General features: G+C 59.4%; 2 protein-coding genes across 10 annotated transcripts in view; both read left to right on the forward strand.

Annotated features, from left to right (window-relative positions):
* LOC111152764 (Vac14, PIKFYVE complex component) overlaps positions 1-728 on the forward strand; it is a 99193-nt gene extending 98465 nt beyond the window's left edge. For 2 of the 4 annotated variants that reach the window (XM_022511387.1, XM_022511388.1), the window contains exon 19: positions 112-728. In XM_022511387.1, coding sequence (XP_022367095.1) covers positions 112-274 — 163 coding nt within the window. In that variant the 3' untranslated portion in view covers positions 275-728. The remainder of the gene's footprint in view (positions 1-111) is intronic. The other 2 variants (XM_022511385.1, XM_022511386.1) reach the window with 1 other exon arrangement.
* Positions 729-2239: 1511 nt separating this feature from the next.
* LOC111153015 (MTSS1-like protein) lies at positions 2240-23560 on the forward strand. Of its 6 annotated transcripts, none has more exons than XM_022511818.1 (15): positions 2240-2379; positions 7308-7369; positions 7461-7534; positions 8319-8403; positions 8486-8577; positions 8688-8762; positions 9091-9099; positions 10029-10186; positions 10619-10726; positions 11648-11745; positions 13220-13442; positions 19969-20043; positions 20376-20552; positions 20732-20897; positions 20973-23560. In XM_022511818.1, the coding sequence occupies exons 1-15, from the start codon at positions 2311-2313 to the stop codon at positions 21728-21730; spliced, it is 2229 nt and encodes a 742-aa protein (XP_022367526.1). In that variant the 5' UTR covers positions 2240-2310; the 3' UTR covers positions 21731-23560. The 6 variants fall into 6 exon arrangements, with proteins under 6 accessions (XP_022367526.1, XP_022367529.1, XP_022367528.1 ...); XM_022511821.1 differs by having other exon boundaries at positions 13316-13442; XM_022511820.1 differs by lacking the exon at positions 19969-20043.
* Positions 23561-24006: the final 446 nt, after the last annotated feature.

Here is a 24006-nt window from a genome sequence, read left to right on the forward strand (position 1 = left end):
GTGAGCCTGTGGCCCTGCCCTGACCCCGGCCCTCCTATGCCCGGTGCCACCTGGCCCCCAGCTCCCTCCCTGGCTTGCTGAGACTGATGCTGAGCCCTTCTTCTTCCCCAGAGACAGTTCACAAGCAGCCCCGAAGGCGCAGAAAGCGGATTCCCCCAGCATCGACTACGCAGAGCTGCTGCAGCACTTTGAGAAGGTCCAGAAGAAGCACCTGGAAGTTAGGCACCAGCGGAGTGGGCGTGGGGATCACTTGGACCGGAGGGTTGTCCTCTGACGGTCCTGGCATGGAGAAGGGCCCAAGGAGTGGCCCCATGGAGCATTCAGGGTCTTCGGGCCCCCTCCCTGAGGAGCTCAAACACCTGCCTCAAGGGCAGGGCTGGGCCTGGCCACCAGCTCGGGGTAGGGGCACAGAGGCTGGCCACCCAGACTCCTCACACAGCCCAGCCCTCTGGGCCCCCATTGCTGGCAGCTGCACCCTGGTGCTCAGGCAGCCGGCTTCCCACCGGGGTGCGGCCGAAGCCTCAGACACCACCCATTCTCTGGGACCAGTCTCTTTCTAACATCCTCTTGTAAAAGAGCTTGACCTCTCCAGCCCGCCAGAGCTCTGGCCTCGTGCTATGTGTGCACACACTGGAGTATGTGTACCTGTCTGCAGACAGGGACCAGCCCGGAAGTCCGTATCAATGACACACCCCCTGCCCCAATAAAGAAATGACTGGAAACTCTCAGCCGCACATGCTTGCTCCTTCCCACTGGCACCGGCTCTCTGCCTGCCTGATGCCCACAGCTACTCCAGGACCATGTTGCCCCAAGGAGTGCTGGCTACACCTGGAGGCTGGTCACCTGACGGTTCCCTGATGGGTGTCTTCTGGGTCCCACTCTCACCACTGGGACCCGCCCCTTCCTGGAGACCACCAAGCACTGGCCTGGCCTGAAACCCTGAACCCTACTTTCCCAGGCACCTGACTTTTCCACCCAGATTTCCCTGGGGAATGCAGCCACGTCCCCTTTGAACAGGGGAACCAAACCTTGAGTTTCTGAATGAAAGGGCATGCCCTACAGGCTGCACATCGCTGGAAATGGAAGGGCAGGGACTGAGGAAGCATCTCAGGTGCCCACCTTGATTTGGCTAAATAAGCCACAGTAGCCACGCGTGGGCCTGAGTCCACCAGACTCCAGCTCTGGGCAGCCTTTGAGTGGCCTAATGAGCACCCAGGTGGTTCTCATGAAGGCGCCTGGGGTGGGGGAGAATGAGTTTGTGCCTCTCAGGGAGGGTGGGTTTCCCCGCCTGGAGTCTCCAGGACGAAGGGCAGTACTCGCCGCCCGTCGTCCACGTGAACACTGCGTGCGTCCCCAAACACGTGCGCCCAGGCGTCGGGGACTGGGGCCGGTAGCCCACCTTTGCCCCGCTGGTCTGACACCGGCTCCCGCTGCCGAGTAAGCAGGTTGCCCCGACCCGGTCACGACACCCCAAAAGCTCATCCTGCCCCCTCCCTTACCCCCCAATGCGAGTGGCTTCGGCCCCGCTTGAAAAAGCAGCCAAAGAGCTTTTGGAGGACCGTGCGGACTCATCATTGCCTGGGATGGAACGTCCCAAAGCGGGCGACACCCCACACCCCCTCCCCCCGCTGTGTGTCGTGTATTGCGCCCGCGGGACGCCCCCAGAGGAATCCAGCCCACCGTCCGATCCCTAAAAGCGCCTGAAGACCCCCGCCCGAGACCACAGGCTGGAATGGGGTGCCGAGCCCCTTCCCGGGGGTAGGGGCAGACACCCCACTCCCGGGCTCCACCCGCCAGGAAGCCCCGCGGGCCCCGCCCCAGCACCGCCCCCGGCCCGCAGCGGCGCCCGAGCCCGCCGGCCCCGCTCGCCCGGCCAGTCCGGCTGCGCCCGGGCTCGGATTTCAAAGCCGGGCTCCGGCGCTGAATGGGCCTGCGCCCGGCCGGCCTTTCCCACAGCCCCCGCCCCCCACCCCCGCCGCGGTCCTCCCTCTGCCGCGCCCACGTGACGCCGGAGCCGCGGCGGCTCGGATTACCGCCGGCGCTCCAGTCCCCGCGCCGAGGCCGCGCCGCCAGCTGCCCGCGCCGCCCCCCGCGCCGCCCGCCCGCCCCGCCGCGCCATGGCCCGCGCCGCCCCGCCGCGGCCCGCCAGCCCCGAGCGCCGCGCGGCCGGCCGCTGAGCGCCGCCCCGGAGGCGGAGGCCCGGCCCGGCCTCGGAGCGAGCGCCCGCCGCGCCCGGCTCCCTCGGCTGCTGGCGCCCCGCGCCCCTGCCCGCGCCCGCTGCCGCCGCCGCCGACGCCTCCCGGCCGGAGCATGGAGACGGCGGAGAAGGAGTGCGGCGCCCTGGGCGGGCTCTTCCAGGCCATCGTCAACGACATGAAGGTAATGGGGTGCGGCGGGGCCGGGTGCCCGGCGGGCGCGCGGGTGCGGGTCCCTCTGGGGACGAGTGGCGGCGGGCATTCGGGCCCCGCTGTGTGCGCGCGCTGCGCTGTGTGTGTCCTTGTCTGAACGCGTCCGGCCTGTGTCGGCTGTGTGCCTGGGTCTCGGGGTCCCCCCCGTCTGAGGGGTGCTGGTGTTCGTGTGTCGGGGTGTCCAGGCGGCGCCCCGGGGTCTCTGCCCGGGGTCGCCGGGCCGTAGCGCCCCCGTGGGGTCCCCACCGGAGGCTGCTCACACGCGGGCTCCCTGTGCCCCCAGCCCCCAAATCATGAATGAGGTTTGGCTCGGGTTTCGACTGTACGGTCCTAATGTGATGGGTCCCGGGTCTCGCCGGCCTCCGCCCCCTACCGCTACCGTGCACCCTCTGCGGCCCCAATTCCGCACCACCACCACCCCCCCGCCCCCCGACGGCCCTGGAGCCCAGACAATGCTGTCACCGCCAAAGCAGGGAAAAATAATAAGGCAGAAAACCGTTAACTCCTTCACCGCCGGCCTCGGCGCTCGACCCTGCGACTCTTGCATGCCCCCACCCCAACACACCCCTGCCCAGGTACCCTGAAACAGGCCCTAGGAAGCTGCAGGACTCCAAGGTCTCCAGGCTGACTGTCCCTGCATCCCAAGGCCTCTGTTCTCACCTTGGAAGGAGGAAGGGAGAGGCTTTGGGTTTCTGGAGGATCCCCAAGGGAGAGCCTACTACCACCCCAGGCCCTCACCAACCCCCAACCCCGCACCCCCCCATGACTGGCCAAGGCCAGACAGGAGCAGGCCACCAACTCTTGGCCCACCACTGGCTCATTAGGTGGGGAAACTGAGGCCTGGGACTGGCTCAAGGTCATTAAGAAGACTGTCCGACTCTGTCCCTGACCTCACTCCTCTCTGTTGATCTGGGGAGCAAGGGAGATCCTCTCCCCAGAGAGGCCAGGGTTTGGCAGGGCTGCCCCAGGCTGACTAGGCAGAGAGGAGTTGCAGTCCCAGTGACAGGATGGGGGCCGGGAACAACGCTCCTGCCTTTCTCCTCTGAGGCAGGATTGTGGGGCAGGGAAAGAACCAGGCTCTGCACATGAACTCCAGAGAGCCCCCACCCTATCACACACTCCCAAGTATACAACCCAGAATCCCACGGTGACATGACAGGCCCAGGAGGAGACACCACACAGTGCCTAGTGCAGCTAGCCCCACAGTGCCCAGGCAGGCCCCTCCGGGGGCTCCCAGTGCTACCCAGGGAACAGCCCTGGGGCAGCTGCTGGATCCCTGCCCCTGGAAGAGGCCTGAGGCCATCACCACCGAGAACTACAGGGTGAGCAGCATACAGATGTCCCCCAACCCCACAGAGCGTGCTCCCCTGAGACCTCCATCCCTTGCAACTCTACCTCCGGGCCACCCTACCAGCCCTCAGAAGTCCTGGCCCCTCTCTGTCCTCAGCAGGCCCTCCTGTCCTGGGGACATCGCAGCCCTGGCCCTGGGATCCCTGCCTAGGACCAGACAGCCCAGACCACCTGTCCCCCGCTACTTCCAGGGCTGGCAGAGAATGGGACCTTCCCGCCCCCTCCTCCCACTGACAGCCTCTCTGCTAACACTGCAGAGAGCAGCAGCTTCTCTCTTCAGAAAAGAGGGACAGAACTGTCCCTCTCTCCCCAGGCAATTTGCAAGGACCTTTGAGATCAGACAGAAGGAAAAGGGAGATATAGCAAGAGATTCAGGCCGGGTTTTCTGACATGTGGCAGTTTCACCTGGGGTGATGCCAAGTACCTAGGACATATGCATGTGTTCGGGCCAGGGACAGAGCAGGGGACTGGGCCACCTGGAGGTTGATCACCTGGTTTGGGGGGGCAGCTTCTGGCTGTTTCCCTCACTGGTCTGAGCCCCAGAAGCAGCGGGGGCTTGCATAGAGGAAGGGGGCTGAGCTGGGGAGACCGAGCTTGCCCCATGAGGCCTGTCCACAGCCCCATAGCAGCTCCTCTGGAAGCCCCAGCTCCGGCCTGGGGTCAGCAGCAGAGGTGGAGGGAAGCCGCCTCGAGCTGCACCTGGAGGGAGGACAGAGGTCCTGAGCTGCACCTGGAGGCCGGAGACCCTGAGCTGCACCTAGAAGCTGGAGGGCTGGGAAGAGGCCTCTGAGTCAGGGTTGGGGTGGGGTGCTCGGGAGCTTTCCCTGCCTCTGTGCCTCACTTAGCTCAGATGCCCACTGGGTGGTTGCCAGGCCACCCGCTGAAGTTCAGAGAGGGACAGAGGCTTGCCCGAGATGGCAGGACAGGGCAAAGTGCCTTCAACAGAGCGAGGGGGGCCTCCACTTGGCACTGAACCATCCAGAAAATGGGCCCATAAACTTTGCCTGTCCTCCCATAGGCCCTGCCCTGTGGGAGGGGCCTCCGCAGACAGGCGGGGATCCTGTGTTCCCTGTTTTCAGCCAGCACTGACTGAGCCCTGTACTGGGCAAGGTGCTGAGTGCTTCTCCTACAGCGCCTCCTGGAGTCTCCACTGGGACCCAGAGATGTAGGTGCAGTTCCCAGTCCAATTTGACAGGTGAGGAAACTGAAGCCCTGAGTGGAGCCCTGGTCCAGGGTCACCCAGAAAGCCCTCTCTCTGGGGTCACAGCCAGGACTACCAAAACCCCCCCAGGTCAGAGACCGAGTCTCCAAGGGCCAGGAGTCCCGGCCACCTCCACGTCAGTCTCGTGCCATCCACCTGAGCACCTCTAGTGACAAGCACTGGGGACAGAGTGGGTGTTTCTCCCATCCCTGCAGTTCCTGTCCCCTCCTCCCCTCACAGCTCCGAGATGCTCATCACTCTGTACCCTGGAAGTGGGTGTAGTGACCGGTCAGACATGGGATCAGAGCTTGTCCCTGCCATCCGCAGGGCTCAAGCCCATCAGTTAATCCCTCTGAGCCTCAGTTTCCTGACGTGCAGAATGCGGGTGACGGTCGTGTTTATCTCGCGGGGCCGTGCTGAGGACCCGACGCGCTCCCACGGCTTCACACAGTGCCCAGCTGCGGCGAGCGCTCGGCCAGCAGCGGTCACCGCAGCGAGTGGTAACCCAGAGTCTTGGAGCCTGACGACCCGGGGATGGCCAGGGTGAGGGCTTGGGCCCAGATGAACCCTGAAGACCCTCCCTTGGGACACTGGCTGCTCCAGCCGTCCCACCACCACCATCTCTACATCTCTGGGGTCCTTTATGAATCACCTACCAGTGGGGGCCGAGCCCCAGTCCTTAGAGACCAAGGTGCGCCTGTCCTTCTGCTGAGGGCCCCTCAGGCCTCCCCCACCCCGTGTCTTGTCCCCTCCCCATTGGGAAAGCTGACGGGGTGAAAGTCTGGGAAGAAGTGAGCCTGGCTAGCGGGAGGCTGGGGAGATGACTGGTCTGTCCCCAGCTTCTCCTAATCCCTTGTGCTCCAAGCCTGCCCAGAGTCTGCCGAGGGGCTGAGAAGGTGTCCTGGGGGTCAGGACACCTGCCCCTGGACCCCTGCCTCCTCGGCATTGGCCCCTCTCCCTGGGGGTCTTAGCAAGGCTTTGGGGCTGGGATGTTGAGGTGATGTGAGCGCTCCACCTTTCAGAAGACTCTTGGGGGTGCCAAGGTGAAGGTCAGCTCCTTGGGATTGCCAGGGACAACCTACCAGGCTCCTTGACCCTGAACTGCATGCACATGGAGACAGCCCACCCACAGCCTCCCCTGGCCTGCGCCAGCCCGTGTGAACTTCTCAAATATTTGCTTTCTCTGGGCACTGGCTGGGCTGGGAGGAGAGGACGTTTCTAAGGCCGTCAGAAGCTGTCCTGTCTCCTGTCCATCCCTGCAGGCTGTCCTCAGCTGGAGAGGCCATCTCGAACCTACCTTTGGCTTCCAGTCTGACAGAGCCTCCTTCTGAAGCCTTGAGGCCTGGGGTCTCTGCCTTTCCTGTTTCCCCAGCACCAAGCACCCCAGCCTACATGGAAGGGAGACGCCCTCTGGGGCCGGGGCTTTGCTGGCCCTGGGCTCCCCTTCAAGCATCCAGGCCACCACAGGGCCCTCAGGCCAGGGCCGAGGTTTCTCCGGGACCCAGCCACCATGGGAGGGCGCATTAACCAGAAAAGCCCCTTGATCAGACTGGACAACTTGGTCGCCAAGAGCCCAGTCTCCCCACTGGGAAACCCCCTCCCAATTCAGAGCTTTGGGCCAGACTGGGATAAAGGCCACACTGTGTCCCCAGGAGGGGAGGGGTACTGGGGGTGGAGAAAGGTGGCTCTGTTGGCCGCACAAGGCCCCATTCAGCCTGGGGCCTGGCTGTCCTGGGCAGGCTGGCTGGGCCCTGGAGCAGTCACAGCTCCCCGGGCCTGGGAGCCACTGCTGCCGGCCTGGGATGGATGGGTGTCTGGGCCAGTAGCAGCTCCCGGGGCCCAGGGTGGGGGGACCTCCAGAGGCCCCAGTTTGAGACCAGCATCCCTGAGCCCTGCTGGTGCACACTGGCCCTCTGCCCCCACCTTGCTGTGTGGACTACCCCCTGTATCCACAGGGACATGGTTCCCATCATGCAGTTCAGCCCAGAGTCCCTACCAGAACCCAGGGGAGCCCTGAGGGGACAGAACCTGCCATTTATTGTTTCCGTCTCCCCTGATGGAGGATGTAGGCCGAAACGGTGGCCACTGTAGACTGTAGGCCAGACTTCCTATCAGGGAGGGAGGGATGAGCAAAGGCGGTCGTTCCCATGGCCAGGCCTTCCTTATGCCCCATGGCTCTGTCCTTGGTCCTCTGTTATCCCAGAAGGCCCAGGAGCCTCCGTCTCCATGGTGGCAGGACCACTGTCTCAGAAACTGCCCAGAATCCTGACAGAGGCAGGTAGGGAGCCCAGCCCAGGTAGAGCCTTGCAAGCCTCCTCAGTCTCATTACCTCTCCATCTCCTCTGCAGAGCTCCTACCCCATCTGGGAGGACTTCAACTCCAAGGCCACGAAGCTGCATTCCCAGCTGAGGTGAGGCTCCTGAGGGTGCCCCCACTGGGGAGGGGACGGGCAGAGGAGAGGACACCTCACCCACAGACTGTCCCACTGTCCATCTCCCCAGGACCACTGTGCTGGCTGCTGTGGCCTTCTTGGATGCCTTCCAGAAAGTGGCAGATATGGCCACCAACACCCGAGGTGGGGAGGGGGCGTGGCTGGAGGTTGGGTCTGCCCCAGGTTGGGCTTGGAGGCTGGAAAGGCTGAGCGAAATGTGAGCCAGGGAGAGGACACTGGGCCGAGAGCTGGGGCCCTGAATTCTGCTCCCTAATAGAATAGGCTGGTCGTGGAGAGAGTGAGCCTCTTATCACTAATGGCATGCAAGCAGGAGTGGGCGAACGGTGATAGGGATGTTACAGCGGAGGTTCCTCGATCAGCTCGATCCCTCTGCCACAGTGGTTCAGCCTTCTGTACCCTGCGTCTGACCCCCGCTGTCATCTGTCCGTCTGAGAGCACGCAGGGGCAGCTAAGCCCCTGTTGGCCTTGATGTCTCCTCTGCCTTCTAGTTCAAGTAGCAAGGACCCGGGGCCCTGAGAACCAAGATAGCGGGCGCTTGCTCGCACTCTCACGCCTGCCTCTGGGCATCCGGAGGGGGTTCCCGCAAAGGCTGGAGGGGATTTGGGCAGGCCCTTCCGATGGTCTCTCGTGCCGGCCTGACCACCAGACCACCCGCAGCTGCAGCAGGCAGGCACGGCCGGGATGGGTAGGGCCTTGGTCCCGCACGGAGAGTCTCAGCAAATACTGAGAACAGACCAAATCCCCCCTCAATGGATCGCGGGATCCCAGCGCGGGATCGCGCAATGCTGGGGGCGGGGCACGGGCTGCGAGCTCGGTCTTCGCGGGCCGGTGCGCCCCCTCGTGGCCGAGGCTGGGACTGCAGATGCCCCAGCGGGCCCCTTCCCAAGCTGCGCACTTGCCTCGCCAGGGGCCACCCGGGACATTGGCTCGGCGCTCACGCGCATGTGCATGCGCCACCGCAGCATCGAGACCAAGCTGCGGCAGTTCACCAAGTGAGTGGGCGCCACCGGCGGGCGGGCAGGGGGGCGCAGGGAGACCCCGCTGGTGGCCCTGACCCTCCCGCGCCTCCCACAGCGCGCTGCTGGAGAGCCTTATCAACCCGCTGCAGGAGCGCATCGAGGACTGGAAGAAGTCGGCCAACCAGCTGGACAAGGACCACGCAAAAGGTAGGCGCTGGGCTGGGGCCAGGGCTTCCTACCCCCGTTGTGCAGAGCACACACACCCCACCCCACCCCCCCTGCCCCATTATAGCATTCCTCTCTCACCCCGTGTGCAGAGTACAAACGAGCCCGGCATGAGATCAAGAAAAAGTCTTCAGACACGCTGAAGCTGCAGAAGAAAGCACGCAAAGGTAGAGCCCACAGGGGCCCATGGACGCGTAGCCCCACGGGGCCCCACTCCATACCCCCCACACCCTATGGGGTGCCCCAGGGAGTCATCCTGGCTGGAGGGACCCTATCCTGGACAAGACCCTCCAACCTGCTGGGTGGGACAGAGGGAGCCTCTCTGCACCCCAGACCTAGCCCAGGCCCTCCCCTCTCAGGGAGGCAGCAGGAGGCCCCACAGGCCCAGGCACCCACACCCCTGCCCCAGGAGTGGCTCTTTCCATCCGGCTGTCTTTCACACATTCTTTCTTTCTCTGTCTCTCCTCCTCTTCTCCTCCCACATCCTTCCTGTAGAGCTACTTGGTAAGTCAAATGTCCATCCCTCCAGCTGCTCCTCCCGTCCTTGTCCCATTTGTCTGTCTCCCCCAGCTCAGGGCCATTGGAAGGAGCCTCTCCAGGCCAAGGAGGAGCGAGGAAGGCGGTCGGTCCAGCGAGGGAGGGGCCCGGGGCACAGTCCCCCTGGGGCTCCGGGGACCCCTGGCCAGGGATGAGTCCCAGGCCACTGCTGGGTCAGTCTGCCAGGCCAAGAAGGGTTGGAGTGGGCAGGGTGGGGGGCACAGGCCCTGGCTACCCCCTCCCACCAGGCCTGCCCCATTACCTGTTGCCTTCTCACTTCCTGTCTCACCATCTCTCCATCATCCTCTTGCCTCTCTCTCTCTCTCTCTCTCGCTGCTGCTTTGTGTCGCTGTTGCTGTCCCTGTGCACCACTCCCTGAGCTGAGTGGGAGCCCACACTGAGAAAACCCCCTTCCCTTCCCCAGGGGCCTAGCCCCTAGTTCTCCTGGCCACCCCCCTCAGTGGGCTGGCCTACAGCTGAGCCCTCTGGCTCTACTTTGTCCTCCTCCCACCCTCTTCCTGTGCCCGGTGAGGTGAGGGGGTTCTGGCCCACAGGCAGTGTGGGTACCGCCAGGGCTGGAAGTCTCAGCTGTGGAGGCCTCTGCTGGACTCACCTGGGCACACCTGCTCCCAGGGTGGCTCCCGGTGGGCTCCGCCCACTCCAGGTCCCGGGTGGCTTTGCAGCTTTGGTGTCTTTCCTGTGTGTGTGTCTGTCCTCTCTGCCTGCTCTGGGACCAGCCCCGGCACAAGCCCCGGAGTCCTGGCTGCCCTCCCCAGTCCCCGGACCCCTGTGGCAGTGCCCAGCCCCACCTCCAGGGATGCACCACTGGGCCTGAGCCACACACGCGGCGAGCCGGGCGGCGTCCCCAGCGCGGCCTCTCCTCCCCGCCCCTCCAGGGAAAGGAGACCTGCAGCCTCAGCTGGACAGCGCCCTGCAGGACGTCAACGACATGTACCTGCTGCTGGAGGAGACAGAGAAGCAGGCGGTGCGCCGGGCCCTGATCGAGGAGCGCGGGCGCTTCTGCACCTTCATCACCTTCCTGCAGCCTGTGGTGGTGGGTCCCTCGGAATCTGCGCTGTTCTCAGCATCCCTGCCGTTGGGCTAGTTGAAGGGTCTCCAAGAACCTGAGGATATCCCAAGAATCAGGATTTGGGAGCCGCTGCTGGGAGTCCTTCTGGGTGACTCAGAGGCCCCAGGAGGTGGGACCGTGCTCAGGGTTGATCCCGCGACCTCTGAGAAAGGCCGCGGCTCAATCATCCCTGCTGCGTCTTCAGAGCCGCGTGCTCACCGCCCAAAGGCAGGTCTCGTAGCTCGTGATGCACTAATTCAGGCCGGACCTATGGTCACAGTGGCCCCAGGGTGTCTGGTTCCAGCCTCTGTCAGGCCTGAGCAGCGCTGGGTGAGAGGGGAGAAGCCAGGGGAGGCCCGTCCCTCCAGGGTGGGGGGCATGGGCAGGGCCGGTGGGTCTGACCCGCGGCTTCCCCAGAACGGCGAGCTGACCATGCTGGGAGAGATCACACACCTGCAGGGCATCATCGACGACCTGGTGGTGCTGACGGCCGAACCCCACAAGCTGCCCCCCGCCAGCGAGCAGGTGCGGCCAGGCCTGGGGCTGGGGACAGGGGTGGGGATGGCCCGCCCTTGGTTGGGGACGGTAGAGGAAAAAAGAGGACAGAGGACCAGACACGTCCTAACACGCACTGTGGAACATCCAGGAGCACCTGCCCCGGGGAGGGATGGTGTTCCCAGGACCCAGTGGGAGCCTCAGTCTGAGAGCAGAAGTGGGGAGGTCCCGTGGCACTGGGCCCTGTGTCTGCCCCCAGGCTCCCCCTGAATAAGCCAGACTTGGTGACGCTTTCCTGTCGTCTGTAGCCAAAACCTGTCCCCTCCCCTGGTCCGAGGCACACAGACACACCTGCCCACACTTGCCACCCGCTCGGCTCACTGCCGTGCTCCCACTGCACAAGGGGCGGTCCTCCCCGACAGGCCCATGACGTTGCTCTCACCCAGCACCTACCATGTGCCCGGCACTCTGCCAGGCACTTTCTACACCATCCCATTGAATTCCCCCCCCCCCACCAATGGCCCTGCAAGACAGGAACCACGGGCTGCTCACAGGGCCACTGAGGTTCCAGGAACTTGCCTGAGGGGCACAGCAGAGCTAAGATTTGAGCCCCACGGTGTCCCTCATGGTCACTCTCTGGGCTGCTCTGCCAGGACAGTGAGTCCCCAGGGACACTTGGTTCTCCAGTGGCTACCCCCCAGGAGGGGGCAGCATCCCTGAGAAGCAGGGGGGGGAGGGTGCAAGTCTCCCTTGATGTTCCTCTTCCCCCTCCGGCAGCTCTGCTTTCAGACTCCCCTGGAGGGTCCCTTGCCGAGGCTTGGCTCTCAACAGGGAAGAGAGTGGGGGGCTTCTGGCCCTACCAGTCCTCTGTGGAGGCCCCCAGAACACAATAAGGGTCTTTGCAGAGTAAGGCTGCCTCCCTTCAGTGACCCCGTCCCTGTCCCTGTCCAGGTGATCAAAGACCTGAAGGGCTCAGACTATAGCTGGTCCTACCAGACGCCCCCATCGTCGCCCAGCGGCTCCGGCTCACGGAAGTCCAGCATGTGCAGGTCAGTGCAGGGTGGACGGGGTTGAGGGGCGAGGCCGGGAGGCGGGGGCCCCCAAGGAGAGAATGGGGGATCTCCCGGCAAAGCTGCATCAAGAGCTGCTTCCAGGCCCCAGAATTCACACAAGTGCATCACAGAGGAATTTGCGTGCGAGCACGGAGGACAGATGTACCTGTGTGTAGAGGCTGTTGCCCGCGCACGCGTGTGGTAGCAGGAAGCGGGGTGGCGGGGGCAGGAGCAGCTTCCTTTACAGAGCAGTCACGGTGTGCCAGGGGCCATGCTCAGTGCTTTATGCGTTTTCTTCACTGAATCCTAACACCACCGTATCAGGTATGGTGTTATCTCCATTTCACTGAAGGGGAAACTGAGGCCTTGGTTGTGGCACTGCACGACTGTTGGCAGGTGTGGAGGGATAGTAAGAATCTAAAATCAGGGAGGGGCACAGATGCTTCTGGGAAGGTGTGCTGAGGCCCCACAGGAAGGGACACTCCGACCTGGCTGGTTCCTGAGCTCTGGTTCCTGAAGGCCACTGCCTCTTGCCCGAACCCCAGCCCATGCTGGCCCCCAGAGTCTCGTTCAATCATGGTGCAGGCTCAGGATCAGGGACACCTCCAGGGCTAGCACTAGGACAGCATTTGGAGGAGACATCTAAGATTCAAGGTTCCTTAGTGGGGAGGGCAGTGAGCACAGAGTGAGTTACTGTTGGGACAGGCCCCTCTGTCCCAGGCTCCCCTTCCCCAGAACCACCTCTGGGCACCTGGGCAAGGAGGTAAGCCAGCATGGCCATCAGCAGCTCCTGTGGAGGGAGGGGGCCCAGGTCTGTTGGACCTCAGGTAGGTGTCTATCACGGCAGGAAGGGTTGATGGCAGAGGACACCTGTGACCCAGGGTGGGGGCTGGGTAACTTCAGCATCTCGTTCAGAAAGAAGGCCGCCTTCACTGGCTAAGCGTGAAGTGGTTGCACAGAGGGAGTGAGCTACGGGGCTGGACACAGTCAAGGAGGTGGAGGGGATGAGGACAATGGTGGGTCCAGGACTCACACGGACAGTCACTGCAGCCTAGATACCCAGTTAGGATTTCATGGCAAAAATCAGACTTTGAGGAGGCGATCCAGAAACAGACTTGTGTTGGGTTCTAGCCCAAATGGGCCAGGGTTTGATGCTTTGTGACTCGGTTGTTAATGGCAAAGTAGGAAGCAGAGTGACTGCTTGGCCCTAGGGATGCCCTGGAACCCTGGGGTTCTCTAGGGGCAGGTGCTGGGCCAGCTCTTGAGTGTGGTCCCCCGCCCACCCCTACCCCCCACCGACCCACAACCCTACTCTTCTGTGGCACTCAGGTCTCACAACTTGTAGTCTGACATTGTCTTTTCCTTCCTTTGCCCCTCACCTCTTTCCTCCACCCTCGTCTGTCACCCTCTCCTCCACACGCACCCTTGTGTCTCCTTGTCTGGCCGCTGTCCCCCTCCCTGACTCCCCCAGTGCCCCCAGCAGCAGTAGCGGTGCCAAGGGTGGCGGAGCCCCGTGGCCTGGGGGTGCCCAAACATACTCACCCAGTTCCACCTGTCGCTACCGCAGCCTGGCCCAGCCAGCCACCACGGCCGCCCGCCTCTCCAGCGTCTCGTCCCACGACTCTGGCTTCGTCTCCCAGGACGCCACCTACTCCAAGCCCCCCTCACCCATGCCTTCCGACATCACCAGCCAGGTGAGGAGTGTCTGCAGGGCCTGCAGCTGTTGAAACAGGCCTGGAGGTCCCCAGGATCCCCTCACCGGGGACCAGCCTGGCTACGGAGAGGTGGAGAAGGTTAGAGCCACCTGCATGGGCCACAGAGGCATCAGCCGGAGGCTTTTGTGGCCCCACTTCCTCACCGTTTCCTGATTCCCTACTTCCTGCCTTCTTCCAGCCATGGGAGCCCCGAGGGGGCTGCTTAGCAGCTCTGATCCCTTTTGACCCTCCCCCTGCATAGTCTTACTGTGATGGGGTGGCTGGCCCTAGGAGTCATCCGCTGGAGCCCCACAAATCTCCCCAGAAGCAGGCTTAGATCCTGCAGCCTCAGTGAGATGGGCAAACAGAGGGACCACAGTAGAAGACAAAAGAACGTCAGGCTGCCTGCCCAGAGGGCTATCCTCAGGGTGTCAGGAGTGACTGCATTTGGATCCAGTCTGCTATTCCTCCCCATCTAGGCTAGTGCCTCCATTTGGGCTCAGTATTTTAAGTTTTGGGTTTTTTGCTCAAGGATATCCCCATTACATTTTCAGTCTCTCTCCCTGTGCTGGCTCATTCCCATCAGTAACACAAACAAGCTCTAGCATCATGCATCTTAAAAGCTCTCCCTTCCCCCCATGTTATCCCCCAACCACCTAGTATCCTTCACAGCAGAACTTCTCTTCTTTTTTTTTTTTTTTTTTTTATTTATTCATTTGACAGATAGAGATCACAAGTAGGTAGAGAGACAGGCAGAGAGAGAGGAGGAAGCAGGCTCCCCGCTGAGCAGAGAGCCCGATGCGGGGCTCGATCCCAGGACCCTGGGATCATGACCTGAGCCGAAGGCAGAGGCTTTAACCCACTGAGCCACCCAGGCGCCCCCACAGCAGAACTTCTCGAAAGAGTTGTCTGCCCTGACCATCTCTACCCATTTTCCATTCACTTCTGTCTGCTTCACCTATGTCTGACAAATTTTAGATTTGTTCATTTCTCCCATATAGTTCCATGTGCGTTTGCTGTGTGCATTTTGAGACTCTTTGATTAAGTGCGCACACATTTAAAATGTCAACTTTTCGTGGTGACTTGAATCTTCTAACATGATGTAGTTGATCCTTTGTTCCTTATAATGCCTTTCATCTTAAAGTCTCTTTTGTTGGATGTTACTACAGCTATCTCAGCTGTATTCTGTTCAAGATTTATATTATTTTCCCCATCTCTTGGCTTTTAAACTCACTGTATCTTTATGTTTCAGTTGAGTCTCCTAAAAGAGCAGATGCTTAGGTTTTCTTTTATACAGGTTGACAATCTCTATCTTTTCGTCGGTATTTTTAGTCCATTTATATTTATTGTGATGACTGACATATTTGGACTCCTGTCTTTTTTCTTTTTATTCATTCTGCTTTTTCTTTGCCTCTTTTTTCTCTTCCCTTGCCATTTGTTTTTCTTTTTCCCATTTGTTCCCCCTGCTAAATTGTAAGTTTTACTGTGTTTCTTTTCTTTTACAGGGTACCTTGAAATTTTACCATACACCCTTACAAAGGGTCTCACTTCCTGAATAATTCAAGGATCTTAATCATTATTTTAACTTGGTCACCCACTTCTTCCCAACTTGTAAGCTATTACATGTTACTCTCTATTTTTTTTATAACACTCACAAATGACATTTTTTTCCTGAACTTCACTATCATTTCACACAGACAATATTTGTCTAGATTTCTCCATGTGTTTACACATTTCTTCATTATTTCTTCTTGCACCTCAAGTCTTCTTTCTGAAGTATAGCACTTCCTTTAGAAGTTCTTTTTTTTTTTTAAGATTTTATTTATTTATTTGACAGAGATCACAAGTAGGCAGAGAGGCAGGCAGAGAGAGGTAGAAGCAGGCTCCCCGCTGAACAGAGAGCCCGATGCGGAGCTCGATCCCAGGACCCTGGGATCATGACCTGAGCAGAAGGCGGAGGCTTTAACCCATTGAGCCACCCAGGCGCCCCCCTTTAGAAGTTCTTTTAGAGTAGATCTGTAGTAGTAAATTCTTGAGTTTTGTTTTTCTGTAAACATGTGTCATTTTGTCATCTTTCTTGAACGTATTGCCAGGGACACGATTCTGAGGTAGTAGTTATTCTCTCTCCACACTTGGGTATTTTTCCAATGTGTGTTTTGGCTTCTGTCGTCGGTTGGGAGGTCTGCCGTCCGTCAGATTGTTGTTCCTTTGTGAGTGAGCTTACTTTGCTCCCTGGTCACTTTGAAGATCTTTGCCCTTTAGTTTGTGTCTAGTTGCAGTTTCGTTTTTACGTAACCTCATTTGATATGTTTGTATACCTCCCTCTTTGTATTCTTGTCTTTCATATGTTCTGGAAGTTTTCAGCCATTATTTATGTATTCCTACTTTCATTCTTGCTATTAGCTCCCTCTGAGATTCCAATTCCGTGTGTTGCGAAACCTTCTCATTTATTCTGCTCTGTATCCTTCTCTTAATCCTCACACTTTCCTTCTCCTCCCTTCTCTAGATGATGTTCTGGATCATTTATTCAGGGCTGTCTTCCAGTTTCCTTTTTCTCCATGTCACAGGAACTTAACCTCTCCATTGAGGCTTTTTTCCAACTTGGTATTTTGAAATAACTTCAGACGTGTAGGAAAGTGGTCGAAAGAGTACAGACTTCTCAGCTACCCCTCCCAAGCCTCCCCTGATGTTAACCCCTCATGTAGCTACAGTACTATTGACGAACCTAAGGTCTTTTCTCAAATGTTGCCTGTTTCTCTGGCCCGGGAGGGCAGGATCCGGCCCAGGACCCTGCGTCACAGTTAGTTGTCAGATCTCTTGTGGCTCCTCAAATCCGTGGTGGTTTTTCAGTCCTTCTTTCCTGACTTTGATACTTTTGATACCAGTCAGCTGTTTCATCTGTCGGTTTGGGTGTGTCTGGTGTCTTCCCATAATTAGACTGAGGTCCCACATTTCTGGCAAGACTCCTCTAACAGTGGGGGATGGCTGCTCCTCGTCCTCACCAACCCTTGGTGATTTTACATCTTTTTCATTTTAGCCATTCTGGGGGGAACATCTGGTAGTGCCCTGTGTTTTTAATGTGCAGGTCACTGATGAGGAATGAGGTTGAGCACCTTCTCAGGCCACTTTGTCCTCTTTTCTGAAGGACCTGTTCGCGTTTTTGCCCGTTTTTCTACTAGGTGGGTTTTTTTTTTTTTTTAAGATGTTATTTATTTATTTGACAGACAGAGGTCACAAGTGGGCAGAGAGGCAGGCGGGGTGGGGGTGGGGGGAAGCAGGCTCCCCGCTGAGCAGAGAGCCCAATGCGGGGCTTGATCCCAGGACCCTGGGATCATGACCTGAGCCAAAGGCAGAGGCTTAACTCACTGAGCCACCCAGGTGCCCCGGTTTTTGTTTTGTTTTTTTTCTTATTAATTCCTAGGACTTCTTATATATTAGGGATACAACGCCTTCATCTGAGATCTCTGATTCTGTGGGTTCCCTTTTTACTCTCTTAATGGAGTCTTTTAATGACCTAAAATTCTTAATTTTAACGGATGTACAGTTCCACTTATTCATTTTTTACATTGTGCTTTTTGCGTTCTGAGCCACGTTTGTGCACTCCAAAGTCACAAAGATATTTCCCTAGAAAAGTCTTTCTCTTTTACCCAGATCTGCTCCTCATCAGGAATTGTGTACGTGTGTGCGTGTGTGTGTAATATGAGGTGGGGGTCATTTTTCCACACAGATATCTAATTGGCAAGTTATTGAAGAGGCCGTGTCTTACCCCCACTGCACTACAGTGTCATCTTTGCCACAAATCAGGTGTTACCTACATACCTGTAGCCGTTTGGGGAGTCTGTATTCTGTCTGCTGGTTGATTTGTGTTCTCATACCAAGACCATACCGCCTTAATTATTGTCACTTTATATAAAACTTTGATACGTGCTAACAGAAATCTTTCAGCTTTGTTATTCTTTTTTTTTTTTTTTAAGATTTTATTTATTTATTTGACAGACAGAGATCACAAGTAGGCAGAGAGGCAGGCGGAGAGAGAGAGAGGAGGAAGCAGGCTTCCCGCAGAGCAGAGAGCCCGATGTGGGGCTTGATCCCAGGACACTGGGATCATAACCTGAGCCGAAGGCAGAGGCTTTAACCCACTGAGCCACCCAGGAGCCCCCAGCTTTGTTATTCTTAAGTATGCCCTTGTCTATTTTTGGCCCTTCGCAATTCCTTGTATCCCTTAATGTCAGCTGGTCAGTTCCCATCAAAACAACAGTAACAGCAGCTCCTGGAGTTTTGACTGGGGATTGCTCATGTCTCCACTTATTTTGGCTTTTGCTTCTCTTGGTGATGTTTCGTAGTTTGCACGTAAAGGTATTCCACATCTATCACTGGATTTTTTTTTTTCCGGGATATTTGATATTTATTGATGATGTTTTATTCATTTTAAAGATTACTTATCATTTACTTACTTATCTGAGTAAGCGAGTGGGAAGGGGAGCAGAAGGAGCGGGACAAGCAGACTCCACGCTGAGCGCAGAGCCTGATATGAGGCTGGACCCCATGACCCTGAGATCGTGACCTAAGCCGAAATCCAGTCAGAAGTTCAACCGGCTGAGCCACCCAGGCGCCCCTGTTGATAGTATTTTAAATTATATTAGCTCCATAGGGGGTTTTTTTGTTTATTTGTTGGCTGCTGATATTTAAAATTTTGGGTTTTTTTCTCTGGCATATTAATCTTCTATTGAATAATTTTATTAAAGTCGCTTGTCATTTCTGGTCACTGTAGACTCGTGAGAATTCTGCATATACAACCATCACGTTTTGGATGAGTAAGGACTGCTTTTTTCCTTCCTTGCCAATCCCTTTGCTTTCTGCTACTTCTTGCCCCACCGCTCTGCTAGGATTCCCAGTACTGAGCAGAAATGGTGATCGTAGGCATCCTTCTCTCTTTCCCACCCTCCAAGGGAAATATATTGGTATTTGTCTAGACACTCTTTATTATCCGATTAAGGAAGTTTTTTCTATCCCCGGTCTAAGTATTTGTTCATGAATTAACATTGCATTTTTCCACGGAGGGTTCCTAATGCTTTCTCTCTTGGTTTTTGTCTGCTTTCACAATTCTATTGGTGAATCCACATTTGTTTCTTGTTTCGTCCAAGCCTCACCTGTCGTGCTTTATTTTCTTTTATTTTGGTGATCTTGATTCATCCTAAACTGTAAAAAAAATCTGGGGGTCTAAATTAAGGAGAATTTGAAGAATTTGACAGGGCAGGCATGGTACAAATAATGGACCCTTTGCACATCTCTTGCTGGACCCTTAATTCGGGCCATCGCAGGGCTTGCCCCTCACCTTGGCCCTTCCCCAGTCTCCCAGTCACTGTATTGCTCTCAGCGTGTGCCTCAGGGAGTCCTCGTGGTCCTACGTCCGCCCTGCCTGCTGCTTTGGTCTTCATTCTTGTGTCTTCTTTTGAGTTGGGGGCTTCCCAGGCCACCTGATCCCTGCACCGGCCCCGAGCAGGAGTCTCCCCTGCACACATGGTCCACTCAAAAGCGGACTCCCAGCCCCCACGATTCTGTGACCTAGTTCTTTTTTTTTTTTTAAGATTTTATTTATTTATTTGACAGAGATCACAAGTAGGCAGAGAGGCAGGCAGAGAGAGAGGAGGAAGCAGGCTCCCTGCTGAGCAGAGAGCCCGCTGCAGGGCTCGATCCCAGGACTCCAGGATCATGACCTGAGCCGAAGGCAGAGGCTTAGCCCTCTGAGCCACCCAGGTGCCCCTGTGACCTAGTTCTTGAAGTCTCCAGGGAGGCCTCTGTGCCCTCATCTGAGAGACCCCTGGCAGCGTTCGCGCCGCTGCCTGTCCCTCTTCCGCGGGGCAGCTCCTTCTGAGTTCTGTAACACCGTCTGCTGCTGGTTTTCTTCCTACTGCTCTGGCAGCTCCTTGCTCCTCCCCTTGGCTGGACCCTCCTCTTCCCAGTCACTGACTGTGGGCCTGCCTGGGTCCTTGTACCTTCTCTCTAACGGCCCCTGCTGCCAGGCTGACCTTACTCTGTCTCATGGCTGTGGATTGGTGGCTGCTACCCTTGTCTTCTCCCTCAATTCCAGACCTGTAAATGCGGTTGCCTTGGTCGCATCTGTGTGTGGACAGCGGACAGGCAGCTCCACTTTGCGCGTGCAGGATGGAGCTCCGGACTCCTTCCTTCCCGCAGGCGTGTGCTTTTGACACAACAGGGACGCCATCGATTCCTCCGCCCTCCCTCGTGTCTCTCTTTCCCTGGCCCGCCACATCCAGGCCGTGGGCAGCAAGTCCTGTTGTGAACTCTCACTACCTCTGGCTCTTGGGCTGGGCCGCAGAGTCGGCCGGTGCCCGCCGTGTGCGCTCAGGGTGCTGAGATCTGCTGCAGACGCTCGCAGGGGTGGCGGGGTGGGGCACTGAGCCGGAGCGCCCCGCTGCATGCCGGCGCTGTGACCAGGTCTGTTCTCTCCTCTCCTCCTGGCCTCCCCGCCCCGTCCGCCCGCCTGCTCGCCTCTGCATGGCAGAAGTCCTCCAGCTCTGCGTCCTCAGAGGCCTCGGAAACCTGCCAGTCCGTTAGCGAGTGCAGCTCCCCCACCTCGGTCAGTGCTCCCCACCTGCAGTGGGATGCAGGGAGGGTCCAGGGTCAACCAGCGGGGGGTGCACACGGTGCCTGCTCCCCACAGGAAAAGCCGCCTGGGCACACCTGCAGCCACTCCCAACACACATCTTTCCCTCCTGGGACATGCTATCCTACCCCTGGGCCTGGAGGGACTGAGGGGTCATGGTACCCTCCATGCTCTGTCCTTGGCCATGATCATGGGCCTGACCCCCATATGGGCCTGAAAACCCTGAACCTCAACAATAGTGAGGGGACCCATCACTGCGGATGACAGGGCCAAGGGCCCCCTGACCCATCCGCCGCCCCCTGCAGGACTGGGCCAAGGCGGGCCCCCACGAGCAGCCCTCGAGCACCAGCCTGCAGCGGAGAAAGGATCGAGCGGAGCACCCCCGAGACACAGAACCAGGCCTGGCCAGCGGGGGTGCCCTGGGCCCCAGCAGCGAGGAGGCACCGCGACCCCGCATGTCCCCTGCCACCATCGCAGCCAAGGTAGGCGCCAGCTCTCCGGCAGCCCAGCCGGGGCCCCACCTTCACTCCCAGGTCCATACCTGAAGGCCCAGCAACTGGTGTTGGGGCCAGCCCTGGCTTCTTGGCGGGAGCCACCTGGAATCCGGGCTGAGGGGGGCAGCGGGGAGCCCAGCTTCAGCCTGCAGTCTTCCCACCCCCAGCACGGCGAGGAGGTGTCCCCCGCCGCCAGTGACCTGGCCATGGTGCTGACCCGCGGCCTGAGCCTGGAGCACCAGAAGAGCAGTCGGGATTCTCTGCAGTACTCCAGCGGCTACAGCACGCAGACCACCACGCCCTCGTGCTCCGAGGACACCATCCCGTCCCAAGGTAGGCCCTGGGGCCGGGGCCGGGGCGGATCGGCCAGCCTTCCGAGCCCCGGCCCACCGCATCCCGTGTCACCAGGCTCCGACTACGACTGCTACTCCGTGAACGGGGACGCAGACGGCGAGGGCCCGGCCGAGTTCGACAAGTCATCCACCATCCCCCGCAACAGCAACATCGCCCAGAACTACCGCCGCCTGATCCAGACCAAGCGGCCGGCCTCCACCGCGGGGCTGCCCAGCGCCTCGGGCGCGCCCCCCGGCGTAGCCACCATCCGCCGCACGCCGTCCACCAAGCCCGCCGTGCGCCGCGCGCTCTCCAGCGCCGGCCCCATCCCCATCCGGCCGCCCATCGTCCCCGTGAAGACGCCCACCGTGCCCGACTCCCCGGGCTACGCGGGGCCCACGCGGGCGGGCAGCGAGGAGTGCGTCTTCTACAGCGACGAGGCCGCCTCGCCCCTGGCCGCGGACCTGGCCAAGGCCTCCCCGAAGCGGCTGAGCCTGCCCAACACGGCGTGGGCCAGCCCGGCCCCCGAGGCGACCAGCTACTCCGGGCTGGCGGCGGACGACGACGACGAGCAGCAGCAGCTGGCCGCCAACCGGCACAGCCTGGTGGAGAAGCTCGGGGAGCTGGTGGCGGGCGCCCACGCCCTGGGCGAGGGCCAGTTCCCCTTCCCCACGGCCCTGGCCGCCGCAGCCGCCCCTGCTGAGGAGACGCCCAGCCCACCCCCTGCCGCCTCCGGCGACCCCCCGGCCGAAGACATGCTGGTGGCCATCCGCCGCGGGGTGCGGCTCCGCAGGACCGTCACCAACGACAGGTCGGCGCCCCGCATCTTGTGATGGCGCCGCCCTCCCGCCCTCTGGCCCGTGTGACGCAGGTGGCCGGACCAGTGACCCACAGCCGCTCAGAGCGAAGGCACAGCGAGGAGACAGCAGAGCCAGGCAAGCCTTTGGTTTTCTGTTTTTTAAGTCACGTGTGATGGAGAGACACTCATCCTGGATTTCAGCATTTACGTGGGAAGTGACTTCCTTAACCAAGCCCGCCAGCTCGGAGCCTGCAGGCCTTGAACTGGATCCGGAGCCTGTTTTATATGTTTCCTGCCTGTTCTGCCCCTCCTCCTCCTCCTCCTCAGGCCCTGCCTCTCCCCCCGCCCCCACCCACTGGGGGAGCCCTGCTCTGGGCCTGCCCTGCCCGAGGCCTCTCCTGGAGACCAGGCGCTTCTCCCTCCTTCCCCTTTCTCTCCCCTTCCAGAGTTCTGTCAGGGAGGCAGGCTGTCTGCGGAGGGGCCCGGCGCCCAGTCGGCTGAGGTGTGAGCTTTGACTGAAAAGCTATCCGGGATGGCGGGGAGCAGGTTGAGGTTGGGAGGCCCAGCCTCCTGTGGAGGGAAGAGGCGCACAGCCCCAGGGCCCTGCGTTGTCTTGGGGACGTGTTTGGAGAAGGCCATGGCGCCTAAGGTGGCTTCAGGTCCTAGCGTGCCGTCGCTGGGGCAGTGTGGCTGCTGGAGAGGGGCAGGCCACAGGGTCCTCTGGCCGGTCCCTCGGGAGCTGCTTTTGGATGTGTGGCCCTCATATGGGCACGTTGAAAATTTAACTCTGGTGGCACTTTGGTCACGGTTTCGGCCACCTTTGGGCATAGGGGCTGGAGCTTGGTAGAGGGTGTGGGGGTTATTTTTATGAATATGATAGCGAAAGAGCTGACTAGACAGGACTGTGTGGTGGGACAGGGTGGACCGTACAGGGTGTCCAAGAGTGCCTGAGGGACAGGGGTCCTCACAGTGGCCCGGTGGGCCTATGGCAGGAGGAGGAGGGCCAAATTGCTTCCTCAAAGCCAAGGGGTAGCTGTTTTTTCCTCCAGTTTCTGGAGCAAAGCCAAAATAAGGTTGGAGAAGGCCAGGTGTTGGGGGTTGGCCAGCACATCTGCTTGGATGGGGCTGGGGTGTAGCCCAGGGAGCTTGGCTTTGACTCTCTGTCGCCAGAGGAGATGCCAACCCAGTGCAGTCCCCCCGGAGTCCGGTCCTGTGCTGGCGGTGGGTGCGGGGTGGGGGTGCCCTCCCCTCCACGTGCTGAGTCCCGCCAACTCAAAGCAGGTAGAAGCAGGTGCGTCTAGGGCGAGTGGAGGGCTTCCTGTTGTCCCGCCGGCTGGCAGTGAGGGTGGCCGGGCTCGGAGGGCAGCAGGACCACAGGGCAGGGGGCCTCCTGGGGTCGGGAGAGCAGGGATTGGGGCTGAGTCTCAGCACCAGGCTGGAGCTACTGGTAGTTCTTGTGCAGGGAACTGGGGTCCAAGCAAGGTGGCCAGGCAGGTCTGGGGCACCAAGGTGGCCCCTGGTGCCTGGAGGCCCCCCCCCACCCCACCCAGGTTCCCAAGGGCAGATGGAGGATGGTATCTGTAAGTTGCTAGGTCTGAGAACAGCCTTGCTGACTGCTCAGGCCAACCCGAGAGCCCAGGTTAGGGCATCTTGAGAGAGGGCCCAGGTGAGGGAGGGCCTGAAGAGGACAGGAGAGCAGATGGCCCGTTGGGGAAGGCGGGGGGTGGGGGGTTTGCGGGCAGGCAGATACACTGCCCTTTCCCCACAGGGCTGTGCTGGCATTTACCCGGGTGGGCTGAGCGAGTAAGATGCAGGGTGTGTGATATGAGCAGGGCAAGGAGCAGTGGGGTACGGGGGTGACTTGGGAGGCCCAAGAAGGGGGGTTGGCCTGGCAGAGCCACCCCCCCAGGCTTCTCCCCCCCAAGCCACCCCAGGGCTGTACATAACTCCTCCATCCCCTTGACCACCTATCTCCCATCTAGTGACCACCTCTTAGGCCCACCCCCTCGGGATCCGAGCCAACCAGCCCGCATCACAAACTTTGGTTTGGGGAACTTCTTTACGTTCGTTTCGTTTCTTTTCTTTTTTTTCCCATTTTGTACAGAGAAATATTCTTTTCAAAAGCGTCTTTTGACTGAAGTAACTTTTCTGGTGCTGTTGTTAACTTGTTCCTTTTTTTTTTTTTTTAATTTATTTCCCCACCCGGGTCTCTGCTCCTGGTTCCTACTCAACCTTTCCTCCCTTCCCACCACAACCCCCCCATCCCATCTGACCCATTTTGTTTCTTTTCTTTCTGTCCGTTTTTGGATA

The sequence above is a fragment of the Enhydra lutris genome, unplaced genomic scaffold (assembly GCF_002288905.1).
Source record: "Enhydra lutris kenyoni isolate GAN:26980312 unplaced genomic scaffold, ASM228890v2 scaffoldscaffold30, whole genome shotgun sequence".
NCBI classification, from domain to species: Eukaryota; Metazoa; Chordata; class Mammalia; order Carnivora; family Mustelidae; genus Enhydra; species Enhydra lutris.

Bases quoted from the DNA above. Each gene is read 5' to 3' on its own strand.
- LOC111153015 (XM_022511817.1), top strand. From the start codon at position 2,311: ATGGAGACGGCGGAGAAGGAGTGCGGCGCCCTGGGCGGGCTCTTCCAG. The intron at 7,535-8,318 runs GTGGGGAGGGGG...TTGCCTCGCCAG, and splicing joins TATGGCCACCAACACCCGAG to GGGCCACCCGGGACATTGGC. The intron at 10,727-11,647 runs GTGCGGCCAGGC...GTCCCTGTCCAG, and splicing joins TGCCCCCCGCCAGCGAGCAG to GTGATCAAAGACCTGAAGGG.